Source organism: Babylonia areolata, chromosome 25 (genome assembly GCF_041734735.1).
Source record: "Babylonia areolata isolate BAREFJ2019XMU chromosome 25, ASM4173473v1, whole genome shotgun sequence".
Classification (NCBI taxonomy): Eukaryota; Metazoa; Mollusca; class Gastropoda; order Neogastropoda; family Buccinidae; genus Babylonia; species Babylonia areolata.
The window spans coordinates 21,753,190-21,773,366 of NC_134900.1; the positions used below are offsets into that span (position 1 = coordinate 21,753,190).

Consider the following 20,177-nt stretch of genomic DNA (forward strand, 5'->3'; position numbering starts at 1 on the left):
ACACGCACGCACGCACGCATACACACACCTTGTGGATCTGCGCAGCACAATGTCGAATATGTGCTTATGTAAGGATTTATCACAGACGTACAGCCACCTATGATAATAATAATAACAATAGCAATAGTAATGATAATATAATGTAATTAATTCATCAAGCGCCTGTCCAAGTAAAACATGCTCAACTGCGCTGTAAAATGTTCAAACCAACAATTAAAACATGCATTTAAATACAACAGAAAAAACCCATTAACCTCCCAAAAACAAACAAACAAAAAAACCAACCAAACAAACACACAAACAAACACACACAAAAACACGCATAGTCCTGCTACAGACAGCCAACAAAAACCTCTCAAGCACTCATTTATATTCATTCATACATACAATTATCACAGACTCCACAAAACTCAATTATACATATATATCACAGTACCAAAACAATACACATATCTATAACACAGTACTTAAATTCAAAATCACAATACATGAAAACCATAACACGATATTCAAAATACTTCTCAATATAAGAATACATAAGAACCATATGACAACACTGTAAAATCTACTCCAAGCTTTAAAAGCCAGTAACATACATTACAAATACACTAAAAATCTACATTTTATTAATTTCAAAACAGAAGATTTAAAAAGTCACCCTCTTTGCCCCCCCAACAACACATCACCTGACACAGAAAAAAAGGAAACAAGCACTCATCTGTACACATCCTGAGAGGTGAAGCTGTAAAAGGTGCGTTTCTAAATGCTTTTAAAAAGTTGAAAAACATTTAATTTTCTAGGGGACTGAGGCAGGGAGTTCCAGACAGTGGGGCCAAATACAGAAAGATTTTTACCACAGGTCTCGAGGGAGAACCGAGAAACTTTCAGCAGAAAGGAGTCTAAAGAGCACAGAGACCTATAAGGACTGTATAGATGAAGTCTGAAAGATACGCTGGCATACTGTTGTGATAAAGACATTGAAAACTGAGACAGCCAATCTTGTATTGGATTCTAGCCATCACTGGGAGCCAATGAAGTGTTCTGAGCAGTGATGTTGCACTATCGTGTCTGGATATACGGAGCAGGAGTCGGGCTGCTTGATTCTGAATGCATTGAATCTTATTTGGTTTGTTATCAGGGAGAGAGTTACAATCGTCTAATCTAGATAGTATGAAAGAAGAAGCGACTATGTTGGCAGCAGCAGTGGAAAGGAAAGAGCGAACTTTGCCTGTAAAAGTAACTGACAGAATAGAGTACGGCACAAATATTTGATATGTTGTTCCATGGAGAGTGTTCCATCTAAGTAGAAGATAAGATTTCTAACAAACTGGGAGAATGGTATGTCGCAGCCAGAGATGGATCAAATGTTTGGGGTGGCCTGGTTAATCTTTGACCTGGGCCAATGGCAACAAGCTCAGTTTTATCCTCATTCATCTCCAACTTGTTCTCCCTCATCCACCCAGCCACAACCTCAATACAGTTTTCAAATTACAAGCAAGAGTCGGAAAGTCTGATGGAACAGTGGAGTTGTGGAGCTGGGAATCATATGCGAAGACATGATAAGAATGACCCTGCTAACTGACGACACAGCTGAGAGGCTGTGTATACACTGTTAACAAAATGGGGCCCAAGACTGGTCCTTGTGGTACTTCATGCTTCAACACAGATGGAGCAGATTTTTTTTTATGACCAACAAGGATGGACTGGGTACGGCAACTGAAATATGACGAGAACCAATCTAGAACCGTTCCAGAGCAGCGGAAGGTGGTACACAACCGTGTAATGACCATGTCAAGGTCTGTGGTTTCAAACGCTGTCATTAGGTCAAGCAGTGACAAAACAGACAAACACAACAAGGCAGTTTCGGTGCTATGGAACTTACGGTTGGCTGACTGAAATGGCTCTCAAGAAGGTTGTAAGAATTTGAATGCTGCAGCAACTGTTTCAGCACAATGCGCTCCAATACCTTTGACAAGAAAGGTACGTTGGAAACAGGACTGTAGTGTTTCAAATAGTTTGGATCCGGGTTGGCCAGAGCCTGCTTAAAACATTGAGGTACCATGCCAGATGACAATTAGTAGTTCATAATAACAGAAACTACGAGAGTTATCTCTTTCAAATAATAATATAAGACAGGGGCGGGAATATGGTCTCACAGGATTTCTTTGGAATGTTCTGAGGTATCTTTTTCACACACTCCTCAGTTACAGGCTCAACATATGTGACCAGTGTACCAGAGAACTCAACAGCGTCACTGGGGCTCGGTGTGTCATGATCGAAGCTGCTTCTGATCTGTTCAATCTTGCCTATGAAAAATTCACTGAGTTTATTGTGAATAGACTGGTGGGACATTTAAGGGAAGTACAATATCACTTGCTTTCCCTATCAATTGATCATTGAGGCGGAAGAGCTCTCTGGAACTGTCGGCACTTACTATCCTATCACAAATGTATTGCTTCTTTGCCTCACATGCATGTTTTGTCACCATATTACGCATCTGTGTAAATAATCTTCCTGTGTTCAATGAGACCCTAGATTCAAGCCAATTTAGCTCTGCTTGACGCCTTTGTAATTTGACCTGTTTGACTTGGAGAGTTATCCAGGGAGCAGACGTCCGGTCCATCAATAAGAGTAATAAGATGGGCATGATGGTCAAGCAGCTGACGCAAACAGTGTGTTGTATACATCTAAAGGGTCAACTGAACTACACAGAGTGATTTATTCAAATGCAATACAAACATCACACTGGGCTTCACACTGGGTGGGCCCGTAAATGACTAGCAAGTCCAAACGGTCTGCAGCACTGTGGGTAGAGGGGTACCTGGTGCTGTCCAGGATTAAGCGCATTCTCCTTGCATTGCTAGTGTTTCAGAATGGCAGTGCCAATCCTCTGCTCCTCATAAACCGTGACACCAGACCGGACCCGGATGTGCCATGCTGAGTGATCAGAAGCTAGTTCCCAAGTGTTTGGGTCAATGCTGCAGTGCTTGATGGATGTCTTTATAAATTCTTCATAGCGCTTCTTCTGGCCCCCATGGGAGCGATTCCTGCACATAGCTCTTCGTAGAACAGTCTCTTGGGTAGGTGCTCATTGGTCATGTGGACAACATGGCCAGTCCACCAGAGCTGGGGTGCGAAGTCATTAGTAGTGGGGTGTGAAGTCATTGCTTGCACAGGGACTGATTGAGTTTGGATTTCAGTGAGTGAGAAATGGTTCAACGTCGTCAGCTTCACTCTCTCCACGACATCTGTGTGATCCAGTGGAAGGGCAGGGCAGCTACGTCTGGCACGGATGGCATCACAGGAGTTGCTGGAATGATGTTGCATTGCAACACTAGAATGCCTTAGGGATTCCAACTCGGGATTTTTTCTCTGGGTTTACTTTCTCATGAATGAATACAGTTGCAATGAAGTGGAGGTTTGGGGAGGTTGTCAGAGTGACTCACTTTGTAGAAGTGCTTCCGTTTCTATCCTCAGCAGCACCACTGTTTCTTTTTTGCAGCTCTGCAAATGGGAGAGCCGAGTGCGTAAATCTTTCTCCGCTACAGCAAGCCCCATGCATTGCCTCTCCATGAAACCATTCGGATACTGGGTACCACGAAGATCCCAGGTTAGACATGTAGTGACCAAGAGGAGGTACCATGAAGCTCCCAGGTTAGACATGTAGGGACCAAGAGGGGGTACCGCGAAGGTCCCAGCTTAGACATGTAGGGACCAAGAGGAGGTACCGCGAAGCTCCCAGGTTAAACATATAGGGACCAAGAGGAGGTACCGCGAAGCTCCCGGGTTAAACATGTAGGGACCAAGAGGAGGTTTGGCCCCTGGACGTGTGGCACGCAGGCTCACAGCCTTCTGGTGTCCACAAACCAACCACCCAGATATGGGTAAAATAACTGGGTAGGCAGGGGTCGTCAAACTGGGGATGGCAGCCTGGTGATTGTGGACATCTAGTTAAAGTATCAAGTTCGAGAGGATCGAAGGAGGGAACTGTATGGTCTGTTGGAAGAAACTGGATATTGATGGAGTGTGGAATGGAAGATGAACGTTTGATATAAACGGAAGTACAATTAAAGAAAATATTATCATCAAATGGAAGTAGTTAATTTAACAATAGGAACAACTGGTAATGAATGCAATGTCAAAAACATCAACGATATCATTAACTACAGACACACTTTCATGTGAGGCTTCATTGCCTCACAGTCAGAAATGATATGCTGAAGTGTGACATCACTGAAAGAAGTACACTTGATAACAGGGCAATATTCAGTCTGTAATTAATAATTAATTGGATAACAGTCTGGAAATTTAATCTAAAAAAAGGTTGTGAATCGGACCAAAGTCTAAGAGAGTCCACAGACGAGGTATAAGTCGAGCTGGAGCATTTACAAAGCCAGACAGTCACAGATAGTTAGAGCACAAGACATCAGTCTTACCATAAAAATACTTCTTTATTGTAGCGGCTGTCATTCTGTCTCATACGAAATTGATGTCGCACAATGCAACCTAATAACAGAAAGAATATGTGTATTGCACTGCATTGTGGCTAAGACTGTATTTTCACACATCAGTGAAGTCGAATGCATAAACTGTAAGGAAAAACAAACCAAGACCGACAATTAGGGAATAATAGAGGATATCACACACACACACACACACACACACACACACACACACACACACACACACGCTGGCAAGCACGCACACGTGTAGTAATATACACATAGACACACGCATGCATACGCTCGTAGAGAAACTTATACAAATACGCACGTAGGCTACATAACAACTTGCACGCGAACACAAACCCATCTACGAGTACCTGTGCTAGTCCATATTATTGTCTTGTGCTATTTGTAGTGAAAACACATTAACAACACACATATGCACACAAACGCACACACGTGGACACATGTCAGTAAACAGGCACACAGAAACACAGACACGTGTAAGTACATGTGAACATAGTCTGACGTCTCTGAAAGCGGAGTTCAAGGCAGTTACAGAAATGGTAGGTGTACAGGCTATCACCATTCACGTTGTTGGCAAACAAGCACAGGGCTGTGTGAAGCGGAGTCATAACGTGAAAAACAGAAATGCAATGCAAAAATATACAGAACAAAAACATACAATGCAAAAACACAGTACAAAAACATACCTGTGGAAACCATTTAATGCAAAACATTCTGTACAGAAACACAGTACAAAAACATACCTGTGGAAACCATATAATGCAAAACATTCAGTACAGAAACATACAGTACAAAAACATATCTGTGGAAACCATATAATGCAAAACATTCAGTACAGAAACATACAGTACAAAAACATACTGTGCAAAAACATACACACAACAACAAAACACCACACAATGCGAAAACACACTATGAAAATAATGCGAAAAATACAATAGAAAAACGTTCGTTTATTCATTTATAATCTGTTCATCTAAGATGATGACATAGAAAAACATATTGTACATAAACATACAGTACAAAACACAAAAACATGCACAAAAACGTATAATGCAAAAACAAACAGTACTAAAATATACAATGCGTACAAAGGAGGAAGATTCAGTACAGAAAATACAGTGCAAAAACATATACATACACAGTTAAAACATATAGTACAAAAAACATACAATGCAAGAACATACAGTATAAAAACATACAGTACAAAAACAGGTACAAAAACACGCAGTGCATCTTCAGCTGATGTTGCATCGGGATTAACCCAAGTTGTGGTTTGAGAGGTTTGTGTGTGTTGTTCATCGATTTTACGTCTCTTTACCAAGAGTGATACTGGACAACCCCCCCCCCCCTCCCCCGACACCCCCCCTCCCCCCAAAAACAAAACAAAACAAAACAAAACGGGGCGGGGTGGGGGTGGTGGGCTTGGGAGGTCGGGGTGGTGGGGTTCCAAGGGGGGGGGGGATTGGAAGATTTTAAAGGGTGGTGGTGGTACAATTAACAAGATGTGGGAAAAGTGGCCAGTGGCCTGAGTGTACGTATGCTCTCCCCCACCCCCCACCCCCACCCCCCTCCCGATCCCCCTCCCCCCTAATACACAGGTTCAACCTATTGCTATGTATGGAGACGAGTTGTGGGCACTGAATAAAGCAGCTACATATATTGAAAAGGTTCGTTTATATGCATTAAATAAATTCTTAGGAGTGCACATAAATACACCAAATGATTTAGTTTTCAGAGAAACAGGACGTCACCTTACTTATATTAACTAGTCTATTCGTTGCATTAGGTATTGGCTTAAGATATTACGTATGGACGCAAACCGTAAAAGCTTATGAAATGTTGATGTGGTTAGACTCGGGTGGTAAATATACATGTTTCAAGAGTTCGAGAATTTTTGTTCCGAAATAGTTTTGGATTTGTATGGCTTAACCAAGGAGTAGAAAATGTAAACGCATTCTTGCTTGATTTTCGTTAAAGACTTATTGATTTTAATTGGCAAAACCGGTATGAACATGTTCTGAATAGTGACAGATTTTCTTTTTATAGAACATTTAAATCGTCGTGGAATTGTAAAAATTATCTTCGATGTGATATTGATAGATATCTTAAATGTTATTTGGCAAAGTTTAGATTTCGCCACCGAAAAATGAAATTGCTTCCAATACTTTGACATGTCCATTATATAAAACTGAAAAAAGAAGATGAAATGCATATTTTATTGTGTTGTCCTGCTTTGCGTGATCTCAGGTTTGATTACATTCCTAGAAAATTTTACGTTAACCCATGTCTCTTTCATGTAACGTTGCTGATGACAAACCAAAATAACAATATAATGAAGAATCAATCCACATATTTATATAAAGCCTTTAAGTGGCGCACTAACGCTCTTTAAGAATAAAATATTTGTTTCTGAATGCTTTGGCTATGACACTGATTGAAGTACCTATAGAAGCTGTCAACTCACTTTTGCTTGTACATCCTTTAGTTTTTTGTTCGTCATAAATGTCATATTTGTATTTAGATCCCCTTCAGAAGGGGTTGTGGCCTAAACTGAATAATACTTTCGTTTCGTTTCTCTCTTCTAATAACTGCAGAGTCATTTTACTGTCTGATACCGGCAGTAAAGTATTCATTGCAATTATTAATGTAGGATTCGGGAGTATGTAGAATATAACAATATATCAGGTGAACATTAAGCTGGTTCTTAAAGGATATTCAACAATTGATCACATGTTTATTCTTTTTGTTCTTGTTCAGAAACAGTTTTTTCTTAATTGCAAATTTTATGTAACATTTATTGATTTTGAAAAGGCGTTTGATTCTATCAACAGAAATTCATTATGGCCAGTTCTGGCAAAACATGGCATAACAAGAAAACTTTTTAAATGTATGAAGAGTGCGTATAATTTTGTCAAAAAAAGAATTAGCTATGGTATCAAACTTACTGGTTATATCAATTGCACTGCAGGAGTAAAACAAGGAGATGTTTGTAGTCCTATTTTGTTCTCATTATTCATAGATGAATTAGCTTTAGAAGTAATAAATCGAGGAAGACATGGTGCGAGATTCACAACTGATTTTATAGAGCTATTTATATCATTACTTTCTTATGTTATTGTTTTGCTCTCAGAGACGCAACTGAATAATTTTTAAAAAAAACACCCCAAACACTGAGCTAATAGATTACAATCAAATGTTAATTCAGACAAAAGTAATATCATTGTTTTTAGGAAAGGTGGTTATCTGGCAGCAAGGGAAAGGTGGGTGTATGATGGTATAGATATACCAGTTGTCAATGCTTACAAATATCTTGGAATTCTTTTTTTCTACTTGCTTGAGTTTTGTAGCTGCATGCAGGGATCTTTTAAGCAGAGCAAAGAACGTGCTGTTAATTATTATGAAGAAAATCTGTATTGAACAACCATTCTTTGGATATTTTCATTAAGATTTTTGATACCCAGATACAGCCCATCAAACAATATGTTTCAGAATTATGGGGTCTAGATAAAAATGCTATTGTACAATTTGAGTCCGTTCATTTATTCACACTGAAAAAGTTTTTAGGAGTTGAAATGAAAACATCTAAAGATTTAGTATATGGTGAGACAAACAGATACCCTATCTGTATAAATTCTGCAGTTAGATGTGTTCCATACTGGTTTAAACTACTAAAAATGAATGAATTTAGACTGCCACGTAAATTCTATAATATGTTATATGATTTAGATTCTAGAGGTAAAAGGAACTGGGCGTCAAATGTACGAACTTGTCTATGTGAGCTGGACTTTGGATATGTATGGTAATATCTAGGAGTAAGTAAAAAAAATATGTTCTTGAAACCTTTTCGCCAACGGAAATAGACTGAATATGGCAAAACTGGAAAAACCATATCCATTCAAGTGATAGATTTTGTCTCTGCAGATCTCATACTTCTACACATTTATGTAGCCAAGCGCTCAGCTGGCTTCATTGACTGTTTCACGCACGAACTGTATAGCAGCCACCTTTTTCGCAACTAACACGCTGGTCTGCAATGACTCACTCACAATGCGTGACGCCATTCCAAATTTGAATGCAAAGCCCCTTTTGCTCCAAACATGTATTAAATAAAGTCTCTGTATTGTTCACTGCAGATTATATGTTGTGCTCACACACACACACACACACACACACACACACACACTTTAATCAGTTAGAAGCATAGTTTATTTTAGTTTAATTGTTCGTCAGTATAAAGATTTCAGCTGATGCTAAGATTACGTTATTTTGTCTTTTTGTCACATATAAAGCTACAGTTTACAATTCCATATGTGACTGCTGTTGGAAACTAAAACCACACTAACATAGTGTTTGGATGAGAACAGATCAGACATTTAGAAATTACAAGGCCGATTTTCATTGTCTACACTTAAGACAATCACTCCACAACCAGTGTGCTTGACAGCTTTGGCTGAGTTGAAAAGTGTTTCTACACTGTATATTGAATTAAATATCTCTTGTTGGAACAGCTAGTAAACTACAAGTATGATATAATGGCAGAATTGTCGTAATTCCATCTTTAAATCTATACCATTTGTGTTTGCCTACATTAAACTGATGTAACACAGTTTGTAATTTTCAGCGACTAACGCGTTAAAAACTGATCAATCCAGGTGATTTAAATTAAGATTATACATTCATCTTAAATAATCAACGCTCCATTTTATACTCACTAGAAAGGTGATGTTAAGCTCTCTCTTTTGCGACCAATCCGACGTAAATCGGTTCAGGAATCACTGAGAAATCTAACACTAAACACCTGACAACAAACAATAATATTCGTCAAATTTAGCCCGATTTGAGCCCTTTGTTTCACAGGCCATGCAGGCGTCTTTGCAGTTCGCATAATTAGTATAAATATGATGGGAGTACACTACATCGACTTTTCACTTGCCCATGGCAATAGCCAGCTAGCTGACCACTGACTATGTGTGTCACACACAGTGTGTCGCCCCAACGGCTAGGGTCTCACCACATTGCTGTAAGTAAGGATTGTGCTGGGATAAGTTTATTACACTGTTTGACAGATGATTGCCTTTGAATGTGTGATGTTTTAGACTGTTTCTGATTTAAGCACTTGATTCCTCAGTCACAGAATGATGTTGGACATTAAAGGATTTCTCTTTGACTGGATGTGCTATCTGTTGTTCCTAAACATAGGTAGGTAGATTTGATTCTTTTGGAACGTCACTGTCAGTGACGTCTCTTCCCACTGATAGTTTATTGGACTACTCCAGAATGGTTTTGCTGAATGACACGTTCTTTCTCATTTGTTGTCACTGATGAAGGTTAGGTTATTTTTGCATGTCTGGCGTTGAGCAGAGAAGTTTTGAATGATGAACACAGGCTGTACTTAACTGTGTTTATGTATGACGCAACCAGACAACTTGTGTCAATTCATTTACCACTTAATGGTCAAGCCATGATAGTTCTTCCAATCTTTGTATTGAGCACTGGCAATCGGGTCTCTCAGTTTGCCAGTGTTGATTATCAAAGCCACTGATTCTATTATCTTTTCTATTATTCATGTATTATTTCACATGCTGATATCAATTGTACTGCTACAGTGTTTAACTGACGCTCAGTACCATAGCTTCAGAGTTACAGTGTGCTCAGTACTCTAAGATGTGTGTAGTATTCTGTTGTGGTGATTACAAGATAGTGTTGGATTAATATCAGCTATTGGTTAAAACCATCTGATATGTACCACAGTCTGTTAATTGTAATTTAGTTATCTTCTTCTTCTTCTTCTTCTTCTTCTGCGTTCGTGGGCTGCAACTCCCACGTTCACTCGCATATACGCGAGTGGGCTTTTACGTGCATGACCGTTTTTACCCCGCCATGTAGGTAGCCATACTTCGCTTTCGGGGGTGTGCATGCTGGGTATGTTCTTGTTTCCATAACCCACCGAACACCGACATGGATTACGGGATCTTTAACGTGCGTATTTGATCTTCTGCTTGCGTATACACACGAAGGGGGTTCAGGCACTAGCAGGTCTGCACATATGTTGACCTGGGAGATCGTAAAAATCTCCACCCTTTACCCACCAGGCGCCGTCACTGTGATTCGAACCCGGGACCCTCAGACTGAAAGTCCAACGCTTTAACCATTCAGCTACTGCGCCCGTCTGTAATTTAGTTATCATGTTCTCTGCTATACAGCTTACTCCAGTATAGTGCTACATGATCACTGATTCATTTGAGTCACTTTGACACAGTATGAGCTTTACTTAAGTCTATACTGTCAGTGTACTTTCACTAAATCAGCATAGCTTCAACCACTTAATTGCACTATTTAAATATATTAGAACTGTCCTTTGCTGTCAGTGTTTGGTCTTCACACATGTGCATTATCTTATGTTGTTCCTTATCCCAAACTGAGTGGTAGTCTTTCAATGTAATTGGTATACATGTGCTTACTATTCACGTGCATTCCTGACATGTAATTGTTGTGTCTTATTCAGGCATTGTCTTTTCTCTTCTTCTTATAACTTTTGCAAAAATAAAACAATAGAAAAACCCTTTTGTGACTGGCCTGCCATATGCCCCTGGCCTGTGCATGGATCTTTTCTATACTTTCATCTGTATACTCTTTAATACAGTAAATCAGTAAATCTTTTGTACCGTCCCCTTAATATATCACTCGGTCTACGACATGGCTACAAAAGTGACTTCCCCGACAGGATACTGATCCATCACAACATAGATCCAAATCATTCCTTTTAATCCTTTAATCCATTTCCTTTTATTAAAAAAAAAAAAAAAAAATCATAAACAACCCCTTAGGCTAAGTGTACTTTGCTACATTTAGTTAAAAATTATCTTGTGGAAAGATATCTATGATTATTAGTAACAAGATTTAAATTTGACATTTCTGAAATCTATATGCACAGCTAGGTACCGTTATAAAAATGTTGATCATTCAGAGAAGCTGTGTCCTTTGTGCAAGGAGTCAAATGAAGATAAAGTTCGGTTTGTTTTGAAATGTCCTGTGTTGCATTATTTCCTCGTGAGATTTATTCCAAAGAAATATTATGAACGTCTATGTTTGTTTGAATTCTGTTCACTGATGGCATCTTTTGATAATGGTGTTGTACATAATATCGCATTGTATTTAAATAGAGCTAAAACGCTCTAGATAAACGGTATTGTCAACATTTCTGTAACCAATTGTGAAAATAGTGAATGCTCACTGATAGTTATGGTGACATCTGCACATTGTGTTATCGCTCTTCATTCATTATATTTGGCCTTAACTGAATAAATCATCTCTCTCTCTCCCTTCGCACGCACGCACGCGCGCGCGCGCGCGTGTGTGTGCGTGTGTAAATGTGTGTGTGAGAGAGAGAGAGAGAGTGCGTGTGCGTATGTGAGTGTGTATGTGTATGAGAGAGAGAGAGAGAGAGAGAGAGAGAGAGAGTGTGTGTGTGTGTGTGTGTGTCTATGTGTTTGTGTGCAGCTTTCATTAATTTAACGTCTTTTCACGTTGAGTGATATTGACGTGTCATGTGTGTGTGCCTGTTGGTGTGTGGGAGGTGGGGTTGGGATGGAGTTTTAAGGGGGATACATACAAAGAAAGGATAAGCTATAACAATGGAATAAGCAATTCATAAACATATGTGAAACAGCAATTATCAACATGAACAACAAAAGTGAAATGAAGTATCGGTATGTCGCATCACAGAAACAGTCCTATTGGACTATGTAACAGGGAATCAGCAATTTCGAATAATAATAATTGATTGGACATTATTTCTTTTATGTTTTGTTCTGAAAATTTTGGAGCCTTACATGTATTTGGAAGTAACCTGACAATTCTTTGACACTGAAATGAAATTTGATTTCGTGTGATCTGTTTACCACAGACACAATAAACGTTTTTGCTAAACTCTGTCTTGAAACCATTCAGTCATATACGAGACACCAGAGAGATTACCAGTCTATAACAGTACGATGGGAAGTCTATCATTTGTTGTTGTGCAATTTCAGTGGTAAACCCCTTTTCCTTTGGGTAAGAAATCCTGTACACAGCAAGAGAGGACCCAGTCACAGTGCACGGGAGTAAGCTGGAAGAGGTAAAGGCCTTCACGTACTTGGGCAGCATCATCGACAAGCAGGGTGGCACAGACACAGACGTCAGAGCAAGAATCGGCAAAGCGAGGGCAGCATACTTGCAACTGAAGAACATCTGGAGCTCCAAGGTGTTGTCGATTAGCACGAAGATCAGGCTGTTCAACTCCAACGTCAAGTCAGTCCTTCTGTATGGAGCAGAGACATGGAGGACAACAAAGACCACCATCAGGAAAGTGCAGACCTTCATCAACAGCTGCCTGAGAAGGATCCTCCAGATACGCTGGCCCGACACTATCCGCAACGCAGACCTGTGGCAGCGTACCAACCAGCTCCCAGCCGAAGACGAGATTCGGCGCAGAAGATGGAGATGGATCGGGCACACCCTGAGGAAGCCAGACAGTAACATCACCAGGCAGGCACTGAAATGGAATCCCCAAGGAAACGGAAGAGAGGAAGGCCAAGAAACACCTGGCGACGTGACCTCGAGCAAACACCAAGAAAATGGGGCACACCTGGAGACAATTAGAAAGGGCAGCCCAGGACAGAGGACTCTGGCGGACTGTTTTGAGCGTCCTATGATGGGCATAACTGACTGAATGAACTGAAGAAATCCTGTCAACTGTACCAGCTTGACATCTGCTCCATATTGAAGGCTCGAGCTGTCTGCAGCATTCTGAAACTGATTGTTGTATATGAATTTCTAAAGTATTCTCTATTCTTTGTGCACCCCTTTTTGCTGCTCTGTCGGCCATTTCATTTCCTTTGATGCCAGTATGAGAGGGTACCCAGCAAGATTATGTGTTAATGCCTTTGGCTGACAGAATGTGTAACAGATAATATATTTCAAAAATAAGGTCTGACCGGTTTTTATATTAATTTATTCTAATGCATGTAACACTAATTTTGAGAAATCAAGAAAACTATTTTGAATATAGCTACTGGGAGATTTATTAGATATTCCAACACAAGCATTATAGCTACTAATTCAGCTGTAAATATAGATAGCTTAATTACGTCCCAGATAAAATGATCTTTCAATTTTAAGTGAAGGAATTACAAAAGCTGCACCCGTGTTTTTGTTTTCAAGCACTGAGCCATCTGTAAACACCTGAAGGTGGTTTTGATTTTTTTCATATAAACGGGTGTTTGCATTCACTTCCGTAATATTAGTATTTTCATCTTTTTTTTCTGATCAAAATAGTTTACATCAAAGGCTGGTTTCTGTGTCTCCCATAATGGTATGGGTGTGGATACATAATCAGCTGTCACGTTTTGTTTTTTTAAATTAAAATTATATATATATATATATATATCTGTTCCCGAACTTTCAGTTAGCTCAGTAGTTATATGTAGCTATTGACAATTGAGATGAAATTATGCTGGCCCTTTTGGAAAGTCTGTATCTGATCTAATTTTCAACTCCTCTCCAATTTAGTTATCACTTTTTCTAGCTCTTATCATAAACTTTGATGTTGCAAGTTCTTGATATTCATCCAGTGGTAGAATTCCAGCTTCTCTGTATGTTTCACAGTTTGATGCCTGACTTGGGACACCTATTGCAAGTTTATACGCTTTACAATCTAAACTTTGTAACTTTTAAAGTAAATATTTAGGGGCACTAAAGTACACTTCTTGGCCATATGTAAGTTTTCATCTGGTAAGTGCTGTGAATAGGTGTATAAAAGTTTTTACATTCATCCCCCAAGGCTGTTTACTAAACATCTCTAGGAGATCAAAACTTTTCTTGCTTTTGTTAGTATGTAGTTAAAATGAACATTCTAAGTCAGTTTTGTTGTATGGAAAATTCCCAAAATTTTAGCACATCGTTTATATTCTAAAGGTTCTCCAAGTAATTTGAAATTAGGTAACTCCGCTGGGTTGTTTCCGGGGTTAAGTAACATCACATTGGTTTTATCAGTGGACAACGATAATCCATTTTCAAACATGTATCGCCCGAGGCTGTTAAGATCGACCCGATTTAATTTCCTAATGTAATCTTTTGTTCCTTTTGGTGTTGACTCTTTAACGTTACGTTCATCCACATGCAAATATCATTAGCATATTGGACTAGGGTCACATTTTTGACACTGCTTTAGGGAGATCCTGTATAAGGATATTAAAAAGGATGTGTGCTATGATTGATCCTTGTGGAATTCTCATGTCTAGATGTCGAGTATGCAGTTCCTGTTCCAGCTTGCATAGTTCTATTTACATAATTGTACATGTTTCCACTTAGACCTATGGTTTTCAGCTTCAAAAGAAAGTTTTATGCCATACTTGGACATGTGCCTTTTTAACATCAAGGAACGTTGCAAGAACACTTTTTCTACAAGCAAATTGTTGCTTTACTTGAGTAGATGATTTAATCAAATGCTCAATTGGAGATCTTTTTCTAAATCCTGCTTGATTTACAGGTATGATTTCATTTTTTTCACAGTAGTGTAGCAATATATTTAAAACGATTTTTTCAAAAATCTTTCCTGTTTGGGACGTTACTGCAATAGGTCGATAGCTATTCATATCACTTTTGGGTTTTACTGCTTTCAAAATTGGAATAACTATGGAATCTCTCCATAACTGCAGTATAGTGCCAAACTCCCAACATTCCTTAATAATGTTATGCAAGAAAACAATGCATTTCTCGGACAATTTTTTTTAACATCTGGTTACTAATTGCGTCAAGGCCGACAGGACAATTTCTATTGTTTATCGAAGACAATGCATTTTTCAGTTCTGTCATCTTTATTGGAGAATTAATGCAAAGATCATTTTGTGGTTTTGGTTCAGAATACAAATTCTTCGATTCTTCTTTGACTCTATGTCCTTTCCATGCGAGGGAAGGCACTCTGTTCTGCTATTCTTTGAAAGCATATCTACAAATATTTCCGCTATTTCGTTGTCCACAAGGGGAAATTGTTTTTATCATCATTTTGATTGGATAAACAGGTAGTTTAATTCCGTTTTTCATGTCTACTATTCTTTTCCAGACCTTTTTAGAATCTTTATGGTCAGTAACATCTTTGGCGCAAAATGAACTCCAGTATTGTTTTTTTGCTTGAGCTATAACTCGTATTATTGTGTGATTTTGCTTTCTTCATTTCTGTGTGATTTTCTTCCGTTCTGTGTTTTACATAAATTATATATTTTTTCTTTTTCTTTTCAACAACTTCCTCACGGGCGTCGTTCCACCAAACATAACCACAATGCTTCGCCAATCTAATGGTTTTATAGTTACCTGTTGCACTAATAGATAAATATTCGGCATTTGTCAGACAATCTTTTTTCCTTCCGCCGAGTGGGAACTACAAAGAGCTCAGTGTCGTACTGACCATACCGATTTGAAAAGAAAAGAAAAACAGAAACGAGAACATAAACATACTAGCCATTTATGTTAAATCTGATATTAAAAATAAATACCCAAATCATTTGAAAATAATTTATATACGGACGGATCTGTAATTGATAAAAAGGTGGGTTCTGCGTATTAATGCCTGATCTGAAGACAGAGAAATCGTTTCATATTGGAAACAACAAATCAATTTTCTAAGCTGAACTCACTGCAATATTGAAGGTCTTTAATTTTCCAATTCGTTTTACAAAAGAAATTTTAAACATTTTTTTCTGTGTTGATTCCAAGTCAGAGCTTCATGCAATACAAACACTGAAATTACATACATGTGAAATGATAATTGAAATCAGCCACTTAATCAATGCTTCATGTTTCCATGGGCACTACAATTAAGTTCTGCTGGATACCAAATCATCCTTCGCTTTATTATAATAACAGAATGGACAAAGCAGAAAAAAAGAAGGAAGAAAATGTCATCCGGAGTCAGTTCATATGGACATTCCTTTGTCCATACAAGAACTTTAGTAAAGTAGAATTGTATTCATGGAAACGTTTTCAGATTTCCCTTACGAAATAGCATACAAATATATTATACGATTTTTCCTATTATCTATGCAAAAAAAACAAAAACAAAAAAGATGTCCAAAATAACAGAAAAATTACATCCTGTGTGTAGCTGGAAAGATAATAGCAAATGTACCAGAAATATGTGTATTTACGAACAAATATATCACCCCTGAACATGTCCTCACCCGTGATGCTACGAAGTAATAGATCCCAGTCCTTTGAAAACACTCTGTTCAAAACATTTTTGAATAACCAGTCAATATATGGGGTTTTCTGTTGTTGTTTTTTTGTTGTTTTTTTTCAATTTCAAACAGTCTAATAAGCAAGTAGGGTATATTCATAGACGTAGGGCTTTTTCCAGCATTAGGACAGGACTTTGTATAGGATTTTCTTGTTGTCCTGTTCATCGATATCTCTGTTGCATTGTGACATGTTCGAAATAAAATACTGTCTAAATCAGATGCAGGGCTTGACTTTCTTCTTCCTTTCTACACAAAAATCAGGAATGGCAAAATATTACATCATTAAGAAATTACCACACACACACGCGCGCGCGCGCGGGTGGGCGCGTGCGCGCACACACAAGCACACCCTCCTCCCCCCCCCACCCCCCACAAGCAGTATATTTGCACCCGTCTAATATCACTAAACAGTGAAAAGACGTTAACTAAACTAAAAATAAAAAAGCATATTCACTCAGGCCACATTTCCCATTTCCACTTCGCCTTTCACCGTAGCTCCTCCCCTTCCGCGCTCTACTAATATTACAACTGCTGCTACTAATGAACTTCTTCCAAAATTAACAGTGAGTCAGTGAGTGTGTGTGTGCGTATGAGAGAGACAGACAGACAGACAGACAGACAGAGAACAACTACCAACATCATTATACAACCGATGAACTAATATATAGAGACACTGACGTGGACACGGCATGATTTCGCTGGTAACTTTCTTTTTTTTAAATTTTATTTTTACCCTTACGAACAACTGAACACATTTAACACAAATAAAGAGGATACCGATCTAATGAAGTAACTGTTGAGTTTTACATTCCTTACCTTCCAAAAGCGGCAAACTCTTCACTCACACAATCCTTTCCGCACTCAATTTGTTCGTCACGCTGTTGGCCAGATACAGTCCCCAAACTGCAAGGGTGAAAAAAAAGTGGTCACTGGTCTTGCAAATCTAAACATTTCATGCCTCTGTCATAGATCGTTGTATTGTCACGCGAGTCGTAACGTGACCTCGCCAAACGAACCGACGACTGTGTTCTTCGTCGGTGTTGCTGACAGTGTACAATGGTGCAGTATAAAGTAGTCATGGGTCGCTACCTCACCCGGGTTTACTGACGCTGACACAGTCGTGGTGTGTTCACGCTTGAGAGGACACAGCAAACGACACTGGGCCGAATGGCGGAGAAACAGAGGGGGGAGACAGGGTTACAGGAGGGTGGGTGGGGCCAGAGACAGGAGAGACAGACTGACAAATAAAGGGACAGGGAGAGAAAAACAGGGACACACACACACACACACACACACACAGAGGGAGTGCGAGCCACATTTGACTTCAGAAAACAGTTTCTCTGACACACCCTGACAGCAGACTGGGTGACAAAAACATAAGGTCAGTCAGTCAGTTTTCATACAGGAAAATCTGCGTTGGACTTGAGGGCGGTCCTTGGATATCCGACTACCCGTGTACCTACATAGACACGCCATAGAGACAGGTAGAAATATAAGACTATCTTCAGGAACCGGGCCAGTTGGATGTCAATGCGGCTGCCGTGTTTAAAACGTCGACGGAAACAATGGCATGTTGTTTGTTGTTGTTGTTTAAGTGTTCTTGTTGTTCTTGTTAAGTGTTATTCTTGTGCGCGCGCGCGCGCATGTGTGTGTTGTGTGGATCCACATTTTTACACAAGTTGAAAGTCGCCCAAACAAACGCTGTGCTGATTGTGTAACTTGCAGGAGACAGTCATAAAGAAGGGCATGAAAGGAAAGGAAAGGCAAAAAGAAAGAAACACGAACAAAACTGATTGACGCAAACGTTCCTACGCTTCCGTGAACATTTGGATTTTTTTCCCTGTAGATGTTTTTATTTTACTCTATGTATTGACGTTATTTGTACATTAACGGCTCAACACTTGCTTAACCTCAGAAGGCTTCAAGCAAAAACCAAGGTCATGACAGACATCATCAGAGACTTTTTGTTTGCTGATGATTGTGCCCTCAACGCTGGATCTGAAGCTGACATGTAACTCAGCGTTGACAAGTTTGCCACTGCCAGCAGGAACTTCGGCCTTACCATCAGCACAAAGAAAACTGATGTTCTCCATCAGCCAGCACCAGGGAAACCCCACGTTGAGCCCAACATCACAGTCAACGGTCAGAGACTCAGTGTGGTGGAGCGGTTCATATACCTTGGCAGCACACTGTCACGAAATGCGACCATCGACGATGAAGGGAATGGCAGGATCGCAAGAGCAAGCGCAACTGTTGGTAGACTCAATGCAAATGTCTGGAACAGAAGAGGCATTAGTCTTGAGACCAAGCTAAAGGTCTACAGAGCAGTAGTTCTCCCCACACTACTGTACGCCTGCAAAACTTGGACAGTGTACCAACGACACGCCAAGAAGCTGAACCACTTCCACACAACATTCCTCAGGAAGCTACTGAACATCAAGTGGCAAGACAGGACCCCAGACATGGAGGTGCTTGGAAAAGCCACCCTTCCCAGCATCTTCACCATCCTGATAAAGTCCCAGCTTCGCTGGGCTGGACACGTGGCTTGCATGCCAGACCATCGGCTGCCCAAAAGGCTCTTCTATGGCGAGCTGCAACAAGGGAAGAGATCACACGGAGGCCAGAAGAAGCGCTTCAGAGATACTCTGAAAGTCTCTCTGAAAGCGTTTGACATCAACCCTGACTTCTGGGAGGAATCTGCAATGGACTGTGACAAATGGCGCGCTGCTGTGCACAAAGGCGCCAAGTTGTGCGAGGCCAACAGGACTGCTGCTGCTATTCAGAAGAGGCAGGCCAGAAAGTCACGGGCAAACAAGCTCCCTGACAATGATATGCCTGTCTTTGTCTGCCCCAACTGTCAGCGAACATTTCGTGCGCAGATTGGACTATTCAGCCATCAGCACATTCACAGATAGATTCATGAGCACCACCCCCCGCCCCACCGCCACTCTCTCCCCATCCCCCAGCTGGATGACAACGATGGTCATCAATCGACATCATCGATCTCGATGGACACACATCACCACATTAACCTTCACCGTACTTTGTGGGTCTGACAGACCCATTTTTGCCTTAAAAAATGCCTTTAAAATATATTTGGTGTCCGATTAATTTGAAATTTCATGACTTTTGTTGTCACAACATATGCATCATTTTAGTAAATTAATGTACACTTTAACTGATTAGTTAATCAGTTACGTAATTGTGAAAATTTTTACCTGCATTCCTACGTTGTGGGTCTTACAGACCCATACTCCCCAAAGAAGAGAAAACACTAAGTACCCTTATTCGTAATTCGTGGGTCTCTCAGACCCATACTCGCAAAAGAAGGGAACAAACCAATAATCCCTTTGTACTACGTGGAACGAAGTGATTGTGCGTACATGACTGATGACACATAGGCTACCTCACTGCTTCTGTAGTTGGCTGG

At 39.8% G+C, this 20,177-nt stretch overlaps 1 protein-coding gene across 3 annotated transcripts in view; it reads right to left on the bottom strand.

Moving 5' to 3' along the window:
- LOC143299426 (uncharacterized) overlaps positions 1–20,177 on the bottom strand; it is a 53,370-nt gene that overhangs the window by 10,467 nt on the left and 22,726 nt on the right. For all 3 annotated transcript variants that reach the window (XM_076612616.1, XM_076612615.1, XM_076612617.1), the window contains exons 2-3: positions 17,564–17,650; positions 4,437–4,506 (exon numbers count right to left, since the gene is read on the bottom strand). In XM_076612616.1, the coding sequence (XP_076468731.1) occupies positions 4,437–4,470 (34 nt within the window). In that variant the 5' untranslated portion in view covers positions 4,471–4,506; positions 17,564–17,650. The remainder of the gene's footprint in view (positions 1–4,436; positions 4,507–17,563; positions 17,651–20,177) is intronic.